At 46.0% G+C, this 17,380-nt stretch overlaps 1 protein-coding gene across 1 annotated transcript in view; it reads left to right on the top strand.

Annotated features, from left to right (window-relative positions):
• LOC115094623 (teneurin-1-like) overlaps positions 1-17,380 on the top strand; it is a 78,924-nt gene that overhangs the window by 24,875 nt on the left and 36,669 nt on the right. The window contains exon 2 of the mRNA XM_029607877.1: positions 14,531-14,827. Within this exon, the coding sequence (XP_029463737.1) occupies positions 14,531-14,827 (297 nt within the window). The remainder of the gene's footprint in view (positions 1-14,530; positions 14,828-17,380) is intronic.

The raw sequence follows: 17,380 nt of genomic DNA, 5'->3' as shown, positions 1-17,380 counted from the left end.
GCAAAAGGGCTTTGGAAGGCCACGCACTGATTTTTCTTCATTGTCTGTACTGCTGTCACTGGAGCCAGAGCCATGACTGAAAGGTGAAGGGGGCAGCCGAGAAGAGGATTTTGGCAGGAGCCATTGTACCCTCCTCCTCTACCCTCGTAGAGAGGAGGGAGAGGATAACTCTCCTTTTCCTCCCCCCACTTTGCCTATGACCCTGCTTAAGATCTATAACAGATTATCCCCAACACAAGTTGTATTTTGCGGATAGCTGATTCAAGAGGGTAATGAACATAGCAGAGAAGTCAGCCTTCAGACATCATTTTCAGTGCCTGCTGTGTATTCCAGGCCTTTATTACAAGGGATCAATTCTCTTTTAAAGTTGTAGTAACAAAATTCATAGTTGTGGAATTACATAAGGAACAGTTGTTACAATTTTTCATTTTTTTTTTAGCTTATACATGAAACTTTCATTCTTGTTCATACCCCAAATCAGTCCAGACAAGTGGGTTTTGCATCTCTACCAGCAGATGGAAGCAGAGAATAAAAACTTTTCAGGCACTGCTACATAACCGAGAGTTGTGTAGTGCCTGGAGTCCCTCGGTATTTCTCTGTCTCCAGCAGATGGTAAAGGTGCAAACCTGCAGTCTTGGGTTTAGAGAATAAAATAAAATAAATAGAGGAGAAAAAAAGGTAGCATGAAGGATTTCGTGGAGGCTCCCTGAGGTGTTAGGTTTCTTTGTGGGCCATCCCTCAGAGTAGGGTGAGCATGGGCTTGGAGATCCCTGAGTTAGCGCGGCTCTTAGCATCCAGATGGGGTGACAGCCAGGGATCCTGGTTCCCTTGCTCCTCCTGAGGCCTTCTCTTCCCCAGCTGGCAGCCAGAAGCAGGGAAGCATTTATTTGCTGGGCTTCTTTGTTTGCACTATCACTTTAAAAAAAAAAAAGTGTGCAGAGCAGACCTGTTTGTGTGGCTGTTGCCAAGCAGCAAGGCCAGAATCAAGAGTCAGAGAGGGAGCCAACAGCTCAACAGCCACACTGGGGCTCGAGAACAGAGTCGAGGGGGTGTTTGTATGCTGGTGGGAAGGCTCCTTGATTGCAGTACGCAACAATTTGACAGGCTGACCATGACATGCAGAAGTGATGGCTCCACTCATGGACCATGGGAAAGTTTGTCAGGCCTGTGGATTGAGGCGATCATACCTCGTGCAGCCTCGTTGTGCACTGCCTGTATCTCCAGAACCTCCGCATAGACTGCAGGCAGCAAGTGCTCCACCTGATCGATAGGAACCATTCCAGAGGCCTCGGGGGGGGCCTTAGGGGGCGGTGGCCATGTTGCCTACACATTGTGGAAGGTGGCCAGTGGCAAGAGAAACCATGGATTCCCCTCCACCACTGTCTCCAATGTGCCAGAGCACTGTGGAGGACCGGGAAGATGTGGGGGAGCCTCACGAGGATGCTGTGGATGAGGGTTCCAGTGATTCAGAGGAATTCCACAGATTTTGTACTGCTGCTCCATAAGGCCTATCTAGCAAAACAGGGAATAAACACGCTTCTACCCAGAAGTCCCAATGCTCAACAAAGAAGCTTAGAGCATCAACACAGGCACTGTAAGAGGGTCTTCTTCGTATTCTAGAGCTTGGATGGCCCTTGGGTGGTGAGCAGACCTCTGAGGATTTGGATGACACAGTCTATAGGAGGGTCCGGAGGATGACCCTGGAGATGATCCTGGTGATGATCCTGGGGATTCACCTGTGGCTGGAGTGCCTGAATGGATAGGGGATTGCAGATCCTGAGGAGCTTCATGTTGTGGAAGGGGACAACCCTAGGGTGTTTAGATTATTCTGTAAAGAGGAGTTGCATCCACTCATTCCCCATGTGTTCGACATGCTGGGGATCAAGGTCATACAAGAATAATCTGACAATGAGGGGGTGGATCCTGACTTAGATGGGCTTCATGGGCCACTAAAGACTTTCCCTTTACCGAAGAAGGTAAAGAAGTTGGTTGTCCAGGAGTGGGATGCTCCTGAAGCATGTCTTAAGGTGACCAGGGCTATGGCTGGAAGAGACCTTGGAGCTTGTGAAGCTTCCAAAGGTAGATGCAGCAGTGTCTATAGTGACAAAGAGGACAACCATCCCTGTGGCAGGATCTGCTGCATTAAGGATGCCCAGGACTGAAAGTTGGAGATTCAGTTAAAGAGGATATTGGAGGTCTTGGCCTTGAGCTTTTGGACGACGATCTGTGGTAACCTGATGTAGAGGGTCTGTTTGCACTGGATGCAGAAGGCACCAGAGAAGGAGCCTGGTGCTACCATCAATTCCAAGCAGGCAGCCCAGTTGGGTGGCTTATGTGGCAGATGCACTGTATGACATGGTCAGAATGTTAGCTAGGAACATGGTTTCTGCGGTGGCAATATGGAGACTACTGTGTTTACATAATTGGTTGGTGGATGTGTAATCTCCCTTTTAAAGGGAAACTGTTATTCAGAAAAGATCTGGAGCAGTTAATGAAGCATTTGGGAGAATCACAAGGGAATAAGTTGCCTGAGGATAAGAAGGTGGGCAAGAAGACTTTCCTGCGGCATTCTTGCTTTCAAGATATGCGAAGATTTCACTGCAACAGGAGTTTTTCGGCTTCGATGCAGAAACAAGGCTCGGGAAGACAGCAGTCCTTTTGGGGGATGTGTAGAACTTCTCAGGACAGTTCCAGCCAGGAACTAAGTCTAAGAGGAAGTAAGACCTCTCAATGCCTTCAAAGCCATCGGGGGGAGACTAGTCCTCTTATATGAGAAGTGGACCAAGGACATGTCAGATCACTGGGTGCTGTCAAAAGGGTGCATCAAATGGTGCTGTCAAAGAAGCCTATGTGGAGTCCCATTGCACTTCCCATGTTAAGTGAGAAGCAGTTTAGGATACGTTGCACTGGCAGTGGCGTCTAGACACTATTGACCCAGTTTCCCCAGAGGAACAAGGGAGAGGAAGGTACTTGATGTACTTCATGATTCCCAAGAAGGAAGGCACTTTTCAGCCCATTATCTGCAGAAGATCATTATGGTGCTGCAGGTCCATGTTTTTGAATGGAGATGCTGTAGACTGTGATAGCAGTGATTCACAAAGGGGAGTTTTTGGTGTCATCAGATTTGATAGAGGCCTATCCGCACATCCCGACATGTTCTTACCATCAGACGTTTCTGTAGTTCATGGTGCTAGGAGAGCATTTTCAGTTTCAAGTTCTGCCCTTCAAGTTGGTGACAGTGCCATGGCTTTCACAAAAGTGATGGTGGTGGCGGCAGTGCTCAGGAAGGAAGGGATTCTAGTTCACCCATACTTGGATGACTGGCTCATCCAGGCAAAGTCGGAATTGGAATGTTACCCTTGGGCAGTGTTCTGGTGTTGTGAACACCACCTTCTGGAGTGACTCCAGGTGGAGAGAGAAAGGGATGGCTGGAAAGTCTCTGATGATGGTGATAGTGGAGCAGAGAACTGGCTGGGAAAGGGTCCAAGTCCAGGCTGGGTCTAGGCAGACGGCAGGCAAACAGCGTCAAGGTCCAGGCTGGGTCGGGGCTGGCGGCAGGCAAACAGTGTCAAAGTCCAGGCTGGGTCAGGGCAGGCGGCAGGCAAGCAGAGTCAGAGTCCAGGTAGGGTCAAGGCAACTAGTAGCAAGGTAGAGAGCCCAAAGGTCACACACACACACACACGGCAAGGCAGAGGGCCCAAAGGCCACACACACACGGCAGGGCAGAGGCCCGAAAGCCACACACACACGGCAGGGCAGAGGGCCCGAAGGCCACACACACACACGGCAGGGCAGAGGCCCAAAGGCCACACACACACGGCAGGGCAGAAGGCCCAAAGACCACACACAGCACGGCAGGACAGAGGGCCCGAAGGCCACACACACACACGGCAGGGCAGAAGGCCTGAAGGCCATACACACACGGCAGGGCAGAAGGCCCGAAGGCCACACACACACGGCAGGACAGAGGGCCCAAAGGCCACACACACACGGCAGGGCAGAAGGCCCGAAGGCCACACACACACGGCAGGACAGAGGGCCCGAAGGCCACACACACACGGCAGGGCAGAGGGCCCGAAGGCCACACACTCACAGCAAGGCAGAGACAAGGCCAAAAAGCCCGAAGGCCACACGCATGGCAAGGCAAGGCAGGGCAGAAGGCCCGAAGGCCACACACACAGCAAGGCAAAGCAGAAGGCCCAAAGGCCACACGCCCAGCAAGGCAAGACAGAAGGCCCAAAGGCCACACGCACAGCAAGGCAAGGCCGAAGGCCACACACAGCAAGGCTAGGGCAGGAAGCCCAAGAGAGCTCGATGCCGAAGCACCGAAGGAACTGCCAGGCAGGGTTATAAAGGGAAGTCCAGAACATAGAGTAAACAAGGAAGATGGACTGGGCCAGTCAGGAGAGCCTGCTCTTGAAGGACCCCTGGTGGTGAGGCGGTTGCACAGCAGCCATAGCCGTAACATGGAATGTCATCACTCTATTCAACAGAGTTATTGTAGTCTCTGGGCTGGGTGGTGAACCTGGCAAAGAGCCATCTGGAGATGTCCCAGTCATTGAAATATCTGGGGGCACAGTTCGATACCCAAATAGGCAAGGTGTTCCTTACCTCAGACAGGTCTGCAAAGTTGCAGTCTCAGGTGCTTTGTCTGCTGCATCTTGCCAAAGGATCTGGGATTATTTGCAGGTTATGGGTTCTATGGCATCTACGCTGGAGTTAGTTCCATGAGCATTTGCTCACATGTGGCCTCTACAGAGGGCACTTTTGTCCCATTGGAATCTGCTGTTGGAGGAGTTTCAGCTTCCTTGCCACTTCAGGGGGGTTCCAGGACCAGTCTCTTGTGGTGACTTTTGTATCCCAATTTGGAGAGGAGTGGAGCTGGAGATTCTGGACTTGGTGGAAGTGACCACGGATGCCAGCCTCAAAGGTTGGGGAGCTATGTGTCAAGAATAGGCAGCCTAAGGTCTATGGTCAGTAGTGGAGGTGTTCTGGTCGATCAATCATTTGGAAACTAGGGCAGTGCGCAGGGCATTAGTTGCCTTCTTTCCGCAGATTCAAGGGCGAACAGTATGAGGTATCTCCGACAATGCAATGACAGTGGTGTATATCAATTGTCAGGGCAAGATGAAGAGTCATCTGGTATCTCAGGAGGCACAAGAACTTTTTATTTGGGCGGAGAAGCAGCTAGCAGGCTTAGTAGCATCTCACATGGCCAAAGTGGACAATGTTCAGGTGGTTTATCTCAGCAGGCAGCAACTGGATCCGGGGGAGTGGGCGTTGTGTATAGAGGCCTTTGCCCTCATTCAGGCCAGGTGGGGCAGACCCCAGTTGGATCTCAAGGCATCGCGAGATAATACCCAGGCGGAGCAATCCTTCAGCTGTAGGAGAAAGGTCAGTTCAGAGGGAATCGATGCCCTGGTGCAACCTTGGTCGACAAAGCTTCTACTGTATGTGCTTCCCCCGTGGCCTCTTGTAGGATGTGTGTTGCATCGCATAGAGAAAAATCCAGAAGTAATTCTCATAGCTGATTTGCAGATCTGGTTCATCTTGCGATAGACGGTCCCATATAATTGGCTCATCTAAAGGGGTTGTTGCATCAGGGACCTATCTTTTCAGAGCGAGCTTGGATTTTGAGAAGTGGCGCTTATGTTTGAAACAGTACTCGGAGCAGGTAATTGCTCCTTTGCTTTAGGCTAGGAAGACAGCCACTTCTCTGGCTTATATCTGATTGTGGAGAGTTTTTGAGTTGTGGTGTATTGAGGGAACTACCAGCCAACCTGTTTCCAGAGATCTCAATGCCCTAGACAGCACATACTCTTCTATTACCTTCCTTAATGAACAGGGTTTATCCACAAACAAAACTTTATGTACCATTACTAGGATGTTAAACTGATATCTTAATTTAATTGGAAAGCAATGCAATTCTTTCATTGCAGAGGTAATATGTTCCCTATTACCAACAGAGTCTTTCCTGCTGCATGTTGCAAAACTTCCATTGTTACACAGGTGCAGTCATTCCTTATCAGATATTATCTGTATTCGTATTTTGCTATATGTTTATTTTCAGGCTCACAACAGAAATTTGGTGTCCATAGATTTTGACCATGTAACCAGAACAGGAAAAATCTGCGATGCATGTTATTCCTCATTACATTGAAATCGTCGGCTCAGTGTGCTGCAGCAGTCAAAAAAGCAAACAGAATGTTAGGAATTATTAGGAAGGGAATGGTGAATAAAGCGTAAAATGTCATTATACCTCTGTATCGCTACCTGGTGAGACCGCGCTTTGAGTACTATGCACAGTTCTGGTCACCGCATCTCAAAAAAGATATAGTTGCACTGGAGAAGGTACAGAGAAGGGCGACCAAAATGATAAAAGGGATGGAACAGCTCCCCTATGAGGAAAGGCTAAAGAGGTTAGGGCTGTTCAGCTTGGAGAAGAGACAGCTGAGGGGGGATATGATAGAGGTGTTTAAAATCATGAGAGGTCTAGAACGGGTAGGTGTTAATTGGTTATTTACACTTTCATTTATTAGAAGGACTAGGGGCACTCCATGAAGTTAGCAAGTAGCACATTTAAGACTAATCGGAGAAAATTCTTTTTCACTCAATGCACAATTAAGCTCTGGAATTTGTTACCAGAGGATGTGGTTAGTGCAGTTAGTGTAGCTGGATTTAAAAAAGGTTTGGATAAGTTCTTGGAGGAGAAGTCCATTACCTGCTATTAATCTAGTAGACTTAGAAAATGGCCACTGCTATAATTAGCATCAGTAGCGTGGGATATACTTAGTTTTTGGATACTTGCCAGGTTCTTATGGCCTGGATTGGCCACTGTTGGAAACAGGATGCTGGGCTTGATGGACCCTTGATCTGACCCAGTATGGCAATTTCTTATGTTCTTATGATACCTTGCCATTGTCAGCAATATGTCCCTTCCAGTTGTCTGGGGGGCATTGTGTCACCAGTGAGGTGATACTTGTCAAACTGGTGAGGCCTCTCAGGGGCTGGTCCACTCTCACCATCCTGGCAGCAAAACCAGCAACATTTGATTTCATTGTTGGGCATTTTTTTTCCCCGGAAAACAGTGAACGAGCACAGCAAGGCATTTGTCTACAGTATCTCCTACTGCAGTTATTGGTTGGAAAAACACACCCATCTATTTTGCTACCTTCCATATCTCACATCATCATAATGATATTTAGAGAACACAAAATCAATGGAGGCTCATTTAATATTGCAATTCTCCACTCATTACAGATCTAATCTCCGACCTTCATTTGACTTTTCATGGCAGGTCAGAGCAGATAAGACCTTTAAGAAATCACTTGACTCTCAAAGCAGTATTGTGGAAAACAATTTTTATAATTTTGCAGTTAAGCAGATAACATGCCAAGTGCATTTTATACAGGAAGATAAAGAGCACAATAGTAAAATTTTGCTCCATGCTTACCTTAACAGGTGCTGGTAGTAGAATCCCTTGTTTCAATGTGCACTTCATTTACAAAGAAATGTCTCTTTCAGTGATAAATATAGCCTACTAGATATATATACTAACAACTGCAGTTAAGCTGGAAATCACTTTAAACTAGGCCTCGCTAAGTGTAATTAGAACATAAATTGCAATAGTTATAGCAGTCTGCAGAAGGACGTAGATGTTTTACAGCTATTGTAAATAAAGAGCATTAAAGTTAGAGATATGTAGTTATAAAACAACAAGACAGATATTTTTTCAGCATAAACACCTGTTTCTGGTATATTTCAAATACTTGCATGTATGACAAATGTAGCCCTCTATCTCTGACAGTTTGCAAATCACATATTGGTTGGATCAGAATGTGTGATTCAGAATAACCATATATAAAAAAAAAAAATGGAAGGACAAAGACAGTACCCCCCACCCTGTGGATAAACGCAGTGGTAGAGTAACGCTACTGCCAGGAGAGAGACTGGCGAGAACATGGACATCAGTCAAGAACTCCTCAGTTCTAAGTTCAGTTCTGCCACTGATCTTGTAAGTCTGTGGGCAAGTCACTTTACTTTCATTTGTCACATTACACAGGGCCACACTGAAATAAGTAAACCTGTAAAACATCAATGAAAAGTTGTCAAAGGTGAAAACGAATAGAATTGTTTGTGGTCACGAGCATACTCCTGGGCCAGCCCCTCCTCTCCCACTGAGTCCCCACTGCTACCACGCCATAGGCCCTCTCCATCCACACATTTCTGGACATCCTTTGCCACCTTATTCTTTGGGCCTTCCATCTCTACGTGCCTTTTGCCTTGTCACCTTTCCTTGGGTCTTTCCGTCACTTATTGCTATTGGTCCACTCCATCTTCCTTTTTTACCCCCACAGCTCCAGTGGCTTCTGTCTCTTAAAGAGATTTCTGGCAAAGTGGTATCTCTGGCTAAGTGCAAACCACAGGACTGAAGCAGCCTTGCTCCGCCCAGCTCTTCATGTTCGGACCTGCCCCAGGAGCAAAGCTTCTCAGTGCTTGTCATCTGAGCCAGGGAAGTCAGCATGGCCAGCAGCAGGCTGAGGGGATCAGCACTGTAAGGCACAGCAAGTGCACACGTTGCCAGTCTCCATAGCTGTTCCTCCTCCCCTCAACGCTCACTTCCTGTTTAGAAAGGAAGTGCATGAAAGAGGTGAAGGAACAGCATTTGCAGGGACTAGAAAGCATGTTCCCTCCCTGTGTCTCTGCACTGCCAACTTGCTGACCCCCTCTGTCTGCTGTTGGTTGCTCTAACCTCCACAGCTTAGGCTGTGGTGTAGACTATAGTATAGCCCAGCAGGAAATTTCCTGAATTGTCCTAAAGTTGTAGTCCATCCTTGTATTAAGGTCCTGAGTATCTCCACTGTTTTCTTACTCTTCATATGAGCATGCACCATTTTGTCCCTACTGTAGCCTGCAATCTGACAACTGGCGGCCACTTTATTTACATCCATTTTTGTAGTACTGGTGGCATTCTTTGCAAAGCTATCATATTATTCACAAATTGTTTGCTTTAATTTAATACCTCAGTTATATCTGTATGACAACAGCAAATATCCAATGGCATCTACATATAAACCTGAGTTGTAAATTTTCATTGAGAAGAATGTTTTCAAAAGCATTTTCAGCCTAGTGGTTAGAGCAGTGGGCTATGAACCAGGAGACCAGGGTTCAGGCCCTACTGTTGCGCCTTGTGACCTTGGGTAAGTCATTTTACCCTCCATTGCCTCAGGTAAAAACTTAGATTATAAGCCCTCTGGGGATAGGGAAATACCTACAGTACCTGAATGTAATCCGCTTTGAAGCACTGAAAAAAAGTGTAAAAAGCAGAATATAAATCTAAATAAATAAATGTTGATGAGGCAGTTTCTTCTTACATTTACTACACTATGCTCTGCTCTGCTTTGAATACTCTTGTTCCATCCCTACCCCATCCTGTAAGGTGTGCCGGACTCCAACCTTGGCTCACCTTTAGAGTTTGCTTTCTGTATTCCTGTGCCTGCTCTGCAGAGCTTCTCTGGCTAAAGTCCCATTCCCATGCTGACTTCATACTTTATTGGGTTTGATAAATCACCTTTCAGTAAAATAAATCAAAGCAATGTACAACTTAAAAGAAAAAAAACCTGCCTTTGTCCTTCTTTACACACATCCAAAACATTGCTAAAATGTGTCATTTCTTCCACTGTAATATTGCTAAAAATCCATCCCTTTCTTTCTGAGCATGCTACCAAAGTGCTCAGTCACTCATCACCCTCTGCATAGACTACTGCAATTTGCTCTTAGCGGGCCTCCCACTGAGCCATCTTTCTGGACTGCAGTGTGTTCAAAAATTCAGCTGCACAACTAATCTTTCTTCTACATTGTAATGACCATGTAACCCTCTTCTCAAGTTGCTCCACTGACTCCCTGTTCACCTCCACATACAATTCGAGCTTCTCTTACTTGCCAATAAATGTATTCAGTCTGCAGCCTATCTTCTCTTCTCTCTCCCTATATCCTTCCTCATGAACTCTGTTCATCGAGCAAGTTGCTCTTATTTGTGCCCTTTTCCTCCAGTGGCAACTCCCAACACCATGCTTTCTACCCTGCTGTGCCACAGGCCTGGAATAGAATTCCTGATTTGGTGTATCATGCCCCTTTCTAGCCATATTCAAATGCAGTTTAAAAACTCACATTTTTCAGTCTTCTTTTAAATCCTAAACACTTCTCTACAATAAAATATACTTCCCATAGACTCTTGTATCTCATGTATGTTTGTCTTGACTAGATTATGAGTCCATGGAGCAGGGGCTTTCTCTCTCTCTCTCGTTTATTTTTATTTATTTATTTAAAAGGATTTCTATACCACTTAGTCGGTGGATTCAAGGCGGTTTACATAAAAACATTCACATTAATTAAAAACTAACAATAATAAAAACATAAAAGAAGATAAGAATCTAGTACCATCTAAAAAACATAACAGAAAATTAAATTTAAAATAGTTAAATGTCTGACTGGAATGCCAGCTTAAAGTAGTGGCATTCTCCTATGTGACTCCCATGTTGTGGAGCGCTCCATAGAAGCACACCAGCAACAGAGAAAGCAGACTCCCCAGTTGTGGCCAGGCATGCTTGTTCCAGTGAAGGCACACTTACGATTGGCTTGATCGTAGTGATCTAGATGGTACTTACATTTTTAGCAAAGCACTGATCCATGGTTATTCCAGGTTCTCAAGCAATTTGATGATGATGGTGGCAACTTTGTATTGCACACATCCGCTGATTGGGAGCCAATGTAGATTGTATAAGGCTGGAGTAATATGTTGCCTCTTGTTTAGGCCTAATAAATGGGGTTATTTTCTAAAGGCTTATCGCACGCGAAAAGGTCCAACTACTCACAGATGTAGTAGGCAGCGATGACTTCCAGGCAGAAGTGAATTCCGAAGAAGTCCGGGAACGAGGGCCCTCGAGAAGTGAGTTCCAGACTGCAAGCTACAAAGTAAGAGAGAGAGCGAGGACCCCGAGGAGTGGGTACCCCTGGTAAGTCCAAGAAGGCAGAGTAGCATAGATAGAACGAATCCTTATCCTTATCCTTGCTAACTCGAGTTGTTAGCAATTCAGAGACCTTTAAATATCTGAAGCGGATGACGTTATCTCAGGGGGACGCCCCTGAGGTTCACGCTACTTCTGGTACTTGAGGCGGGGCCGCGCTGTGCGCGCGCACCCCTAGGCATCAGGTCAACATGGCAGCGTCGGGCCGGTCCGGGGACGCCGGACGAGGATGGCCGAAAGACACCACGGCAGCCAGCCTTCCATCAACCCCGGAGGGAGTCGCCAATGCGGTAAGATGGGCTGAGTGGAGACGTCGGGCAGCGACGGTCGCAACAGTACCCCCCTTCAAAGGGCGATCTCCTCTTCGGGTATCAGATTTAGGTTTGAAGGATGCGCCTGATGAAACTGACGAAGCATCTCTTTGTCCAAGTTATTGGTCTGAGGCTCCCAAGAGTGTTCTCCGGGGCCGAAACCTTCCCACTTTAGAAGGTATTCAAAAGTCTTGCCTTTTATGAACATCCTGAATCTCTTCGACTTTGTATTCTAAGTCATCTTCTGCATTGATGACAGGTGGATCTTGAGTCTTGGAAGAAATTTCGCTGAGTATGTTATTGTAGATGTCAGCAGCGATGGATGAGCTGCTGGGGATGTCACTGAGATCTTCAGTGGAATTGGCGAAGTTGGGGAACGCCCAAAGCCCACTTCAAGTTGTAACACAATAGTGGATCTTCTAATTTGATGAGGGGACTCCTCAGGTCTTTCACTAGACATCTGAGAATGAAGTTGCCTCCTGCCCCTGAGTCCACCAGGGCAGTAGTCTGAACCGTGATCGGTCCAGTAGGTCAAAGAGACTGGGAGAGAGAGCAGAGGAGAATTCACGGTAGGGCCTAAGAACAGTCCTCCTGCAGGACTTAGGCCCGTCCGTTTCCCGGACGAATGGAGCATGTAGAAACATTATGGCTGGGTTGACCACAGTACATGCAAAGGCCGCGCTTCTTCCGAAATCTTCTATTGTTTGAAGTCAAGCATCCATGACCAAGTTGCATAGGTTCATCTGTATCAGCAGCAGGGATTACTGGAACCATCTGAGGTGTAGAGACCGCACTGGCCTGTTTCAACCCGGGTAACACCCTAGGTCGGAGTTCCTTCACATTGTACCAGAGCCGGTGATCAATCCTAGTGGCCAAGGCTACTAATTCATCCAGCGAGTCAGGTGTTTGGCGAGCAGCCAGCTCGTCCTTTAAACGGTTTTCCAGACCTCTTCAAAAGAGAGTCTTGAAAGATTTGGGGTCCCAGCGAAGTTCTGCTGCAAGAGTTTTGAACTCTATGGAGAATTCAGCCAATGATCTGTTGCCTTGCTTCAAATCCACTAAAGCAGAACCAGCTACAGTAGTTCGAGCAGGGTCATCAAAAACGGATTTAAACAAGTCCATAAATCCTTCTATGTCCTGCAAAATAGAGTCCTTGCGTTCCCACAAGGTGGATACCCAAGACAGGGCCCTACCATCCAGGTAAGAAAGGATGTAGGTATCGGAGAGAGCTGTAGGAAATAGAGACGGCTGTAAGGCAAAGTGCATGCAGCACGAGTTCAAAAAGCCCCGGGTCTTCTGGATTTCTCCAGAAAAGCGTATTGGAGCCGCCAGTGGTACAGCAGTCTTCAAAGTTACCTCTGGTAACTGACCTTCTTGGTTGGAGGCTGTGCCTTGAACCTTCTGTGTGTAGCTGATGAAATGCTGCAGTAAGTTTCTCCAAGGCGTCTTGCTGCTCCACAATGCACTGGGCCAGGCCCGGTATGGCCTGCAAGGCATTGAGTTGTGCCAGATCCATGGAGTTAGCAATCTGTTATTATTTAGGAGAGTTGTGGGTGGATCCTTGGTCCGGTGGCAGATGACCACGCCCCCAGGGGAAGATCCCGAGCGGGACCACCGGTCAGGCTCAGAGTTAGGAGACAGACACACACTAGTTCTTTTATTAGATAGTATACTGAAACACCAGAGGTGGCAGTAGTGAGCTGGAATGCCCAGCTGGGCTGTAGTCCCTCAGATACTGGAACAGCGATCCCTGGAGGCTAAGCTGTAGAGAAACTTAAATATAGTGAGTAGGCAGGGTATGCAGAGTTCATGGACAGAACCTGATGGTAACACTCACACAATGTCTCATAGAAGCCCAGGAGCTGGAATGAAGTAGGCCCTCGAGGAGCGAGTACCTGGTTCCAGGGAAAGCTCTGAGAGAGCGATGGTAACTCACAGATGTAGTAGGCAGTGATGACTTCCAGGCAGAAGTGAATTCTGAAGAAGTCCGGGAACGAGGGCCCTCGAGGAGCGAGTACCGGTTCCAGACTGCAACCTACAAAGTAAGAGAGAGAGCGAGGCCCCCAAGGAGCGGGTACCCCTGGTAAGTCCGAGAAGGCAGAGTAGTGTAGATAGAAGAATCGTTATCTGTATCCTTACCCTTGCTAACTTGAGTTGTTAGCAATTCAGAGACGTTTAAATATCTGAAGCGGATGACGTCATCTCAGGGGGACGCCCCTGAGGTTCGCACCACTTCTGGTACTTGAGGCGGGGCCGCGCACACACCCCTAGGCATCAGGTAAACATGGCGAATTGCAGCGTTGGGCTGGTCCGGGGATGCCGGACGAGGATGGCCGAAAGATTCCGCGGCAGCCAGCCTTCCATCAACCCCGGAGGGAGTCGCCAATGCGGTAAGGTGGGCGGAGTGGAGACATCAGGCAGCGATGGTCACAACACCTAGTTAATCAAGTTAATCAAGTTAACCAAGTTATTAAAGCACACATATATCCACAATTGCTTTTCGAGGAGAATACTGAAGAGCTGAGCTTCCTGCACGCGTATATTTAGGCTGACGTCAGCTTTGAAATCTGACTCCGTCTCCCATCTACTATCAGGAGTACACTATACCCATTGTCCTGAGTCCATCTGTCTACACTAAGGAAAACGAAATTATCAGGTAAGTAATTTCTCCAATATACTTACAATAATTGAAACACATATTAAGCAAAAATATAACAGTAAAACCCAGTTACAGAAATGCATTCTTAAAATACAATGCTTTTAATTGCTTTCTAAAAACCTTAACCTGTGATTCCCTGCATAGCTCTATTGGCAAGACATTCCACAACATGGGAGCCACATAGGAGAATGCCAGTGAATGAGTTATTTGTAGCCTATAATTCCTTATTGAGGGAACTACCAGCCAACCTGACTCCAGAGATCTCAATGCCTTAGTCGGCACATACTCTTCTATTACCTTCCTTAATGAACAGGGTTTATTCACAAACCAAAGTTTATGTACCATTACTAGGATTTTAAACTGACATCTTAATTTGATTGGAAAGCAATGCAATTCTTTCATTGCAGAGGTAATATGCTCTCTGTTACCTATTCCCAACAGAGTCTTTCCTGCTGCATGTTGCAAAACTTCCATTGTTACCCAGGTGCAGTCTTTCCTTATCAGATAATATTTTGCTATATGTTTATTTTCAGGCTCACAACAGAAACTTGTTGTCCATCGATTTTGACCATGTAACGAGAACAGGAAAAATCTACGATGATCACCGAAAATTCACGCTTCGAATCTTCTATGACCAGATTGGACGTCCAATACAGTGGTCACCCAGCAGCAAATACAATGAAGTTAATGTCACTTATTCACATTCAGGACTAGTGACCTACATTCAAAGAGGAACCTGGACTGAGAAAATGGAATATGACCAGAGTGGGAAGATAATATCCAGAACCTGGGCAGATAGTAAAATATGGAGCTATACATACTCAGAGAAGGTAAATTGGTGAATATATATTTCATGGTTCTACAAAAGAGAATAAAAAATTAGCTTGGTAAAAAATTAGGACTCAATTCAACAGCATCCTGACTGACATATATTCAAATAATATGTGTGGCTAAGTAGGAGGAGCCGGCTGTTTTGAAAACATCACTTGATGAAATAAACATCAGAACAAATAGATCTTAATGAATTTGTTTAACTGCTAATTTTACATTGTCTACATTATTTTGCTAGTACTGCTGCTTTAAAGGGACTCTGTTAGGGTTTAAAAATGAGATTTTGAATGTCAGAGGTCAATCTTGATCTCCCAGTGGCAGCTGGTCGAATGCTGATTTGGGGAGAAATCCAGGGGCGTGTTCAAGTTTCATATCTGCCAGTCTATCCATGTGAACATGAATAAGTCATGTTGTTTCCTTGTGCTCTTGAAAGCTCAGAGTGCAGTTGTAGCCTAGTGGTCAGAGCAATGGGCCCTAAAGCAGGTAAACCAGGGCTCAATTCCCACTCAGGAATTACTAAAGGCAAATTACCTTTCTCTCTGGCAATAATAAATGTAGTGAATAGCCTTTGCACAATCCAGTGGGAGCACAGAGATGATCATCTTGCTGGTGGCTGGAAAGAATCAGTAAGTACTGCTTGGAAAAATTATTGGGGTATGTTATTTAGTGTGTGTTATTTTAAATAGGTATGTAGAAAGGCAGGCAACAAACAGAAATGTGTATGTTTTTGTTTTAAATAGGTAGAAAGTCAGGCAGCAAACAGAAATTTGTGTATTTTTGTTTTAAATAGGTAGTCAGAAAGGCAGGCAACAAACAGAGGTTTGTGTGTTTGTATTTCCCATCTCTCCCACCCACCCCTAGCTCATCCTTTAATTTATAGTCAGGTGTCACTTTCACACTTAAAAAAAAAAAAAAATCAGCCTCTTAACTTAAACTCAGAAATCCCCCATACCTTATCAAGAATTGATCATTCCCTTGTAGGTCACTACCAGATATATAGTGAATACACTAATAATTTTAAAGGACCCTAATTGTGCGCAATCCTACATCCATAGCAACCTAAAACTTAACAAATTTAAGATGAAGACAGCAGTCCAGCAGCAAGAGGGAGGCCTCCCAGTCTTTTGCATTGAGTGTCACATGTATGATTTTTTACCCACAGATGAGAAATTGTATATGTGCATCCAATGCAAAGAGCTCCTGTTTCTCAGAGAATGAGTCCAATCTCTGGAAGCTAGAATGGAAGACCTGGAGGAGCTCAGGCAGACAGAGAGAAGTATATAGATGAGACCTTCAGGGACATAGTAGCCAAGTCCCAAGTCCAGTCTGGCAGTTCTAGTGCTGCCTCGGAGGAGTAAGTTCTCATGATTGGAGATCATCAACCTTTTGCAGCAGGAAATGATCCTGTAGCAAAGACCTGCTCTCCAGGTGGTGCATTGTCCTTTTGCACCAAGGATGAGTCTCCCAGGGTTACTGCCAAGGAGGGAAGGGTTAGGTACACCGTCATAGTTGGTGATTCGATTATTAGGAATGTAGACAGCTGGGTGGCTGGTGGCATGAGGATCGCCTGGTAACATGCCTACCTGGTGCAAAGGTGGCAGACTCTCGCGTCACCTAGATAGGAGTTTAGACAATGCTGGGGAGGAGCCAGCTGTCATGGTACATATGGGCACCAATGACATAGGAACATGTGGGGGGCAGGTTCTGGAAACCAAATTTGGGATCTTAGGTAGAAATCTGAAATCCAGAACCTCCAGGGTAGCATTCTCTGAAATGCTCCCTGTTCCACGTGCAGGTCCCCAGAGGCAGGCAGAGCTCCGGAGTCTCAATCCATGGACAAGATGATGGTGCAAGGAAAAGGGATTCAGTTTTGTAAGGGACTGGGGAGTCTTTTTCGGGCAGGGGGAGTCTTTTCTAAAGGGATGGGCTCCACCTTAACTGGGGTGGAACCAGGCTGCTGACACTAATCTTTCAAAAGGAGATAGAGCAACTTTTAAACAACTAGAACAAATGGGAAAGCCAACAGTCGCTCAGCAGCGCATGGTTTGGAGGGAAGTGTCTTCAAAGGATACTAATGAAGCATTAGAATTAGGGCATCCCGACAAAGAGGTTCCAATAATTAGAAAAATAGTCCAAGTGCCTGTAACTAAAAACTCACTTGAGCTAAAAAATTCCAATTTATCCCTGTCAACTGAAAAGCAGAATGTAAATACAAACAAAAAACACACTTTGAAATGTTTGTATGCTAATGCCAGAAGTCTAAGAAGTAAGATGGGAGAATTAGAGTGTATAGCAGTGAATGATGACATAGACTTAATTGGCATCTCAGAGACATGGTGAAAAGAAGATAACCAATGGGATAGTGCTATACCAGGGTACAAATTATATCGCAATGACAGAGAGAAACATCTTGGTGGCGGAGTGGCACTTTATGCCCAGGATGCCACAGAGTCCAACAAGATAAAGATCCAGCATGAGACTAAATGAATAATTGAATCTGTATGGGTAGAAATCCTTTGTGTGTTGGGGAAGAGAATAGTGATAGGAGTATA

The sequence above is a fragment of the Rhinatrema bivittatum genome, chromosome 6 (genome assembly GCF_901001135.1).
Source record: "Rhinatrema bivittatum chromosome 6, aRhiBiv1.1, whole genome shotgun sequence".
NCBI lineage: Eukaryota > Metazoa > Chordata > Amphibia > Gymnophiona > Rhinatrematidae > Rhinatrema > Rhinatrema bivittatum.
The sequence above is the reverse complement of the archived record's forward strand: the minus strand, read 5'-3'. Positions and strand labels throughout refer to the sequence as shown.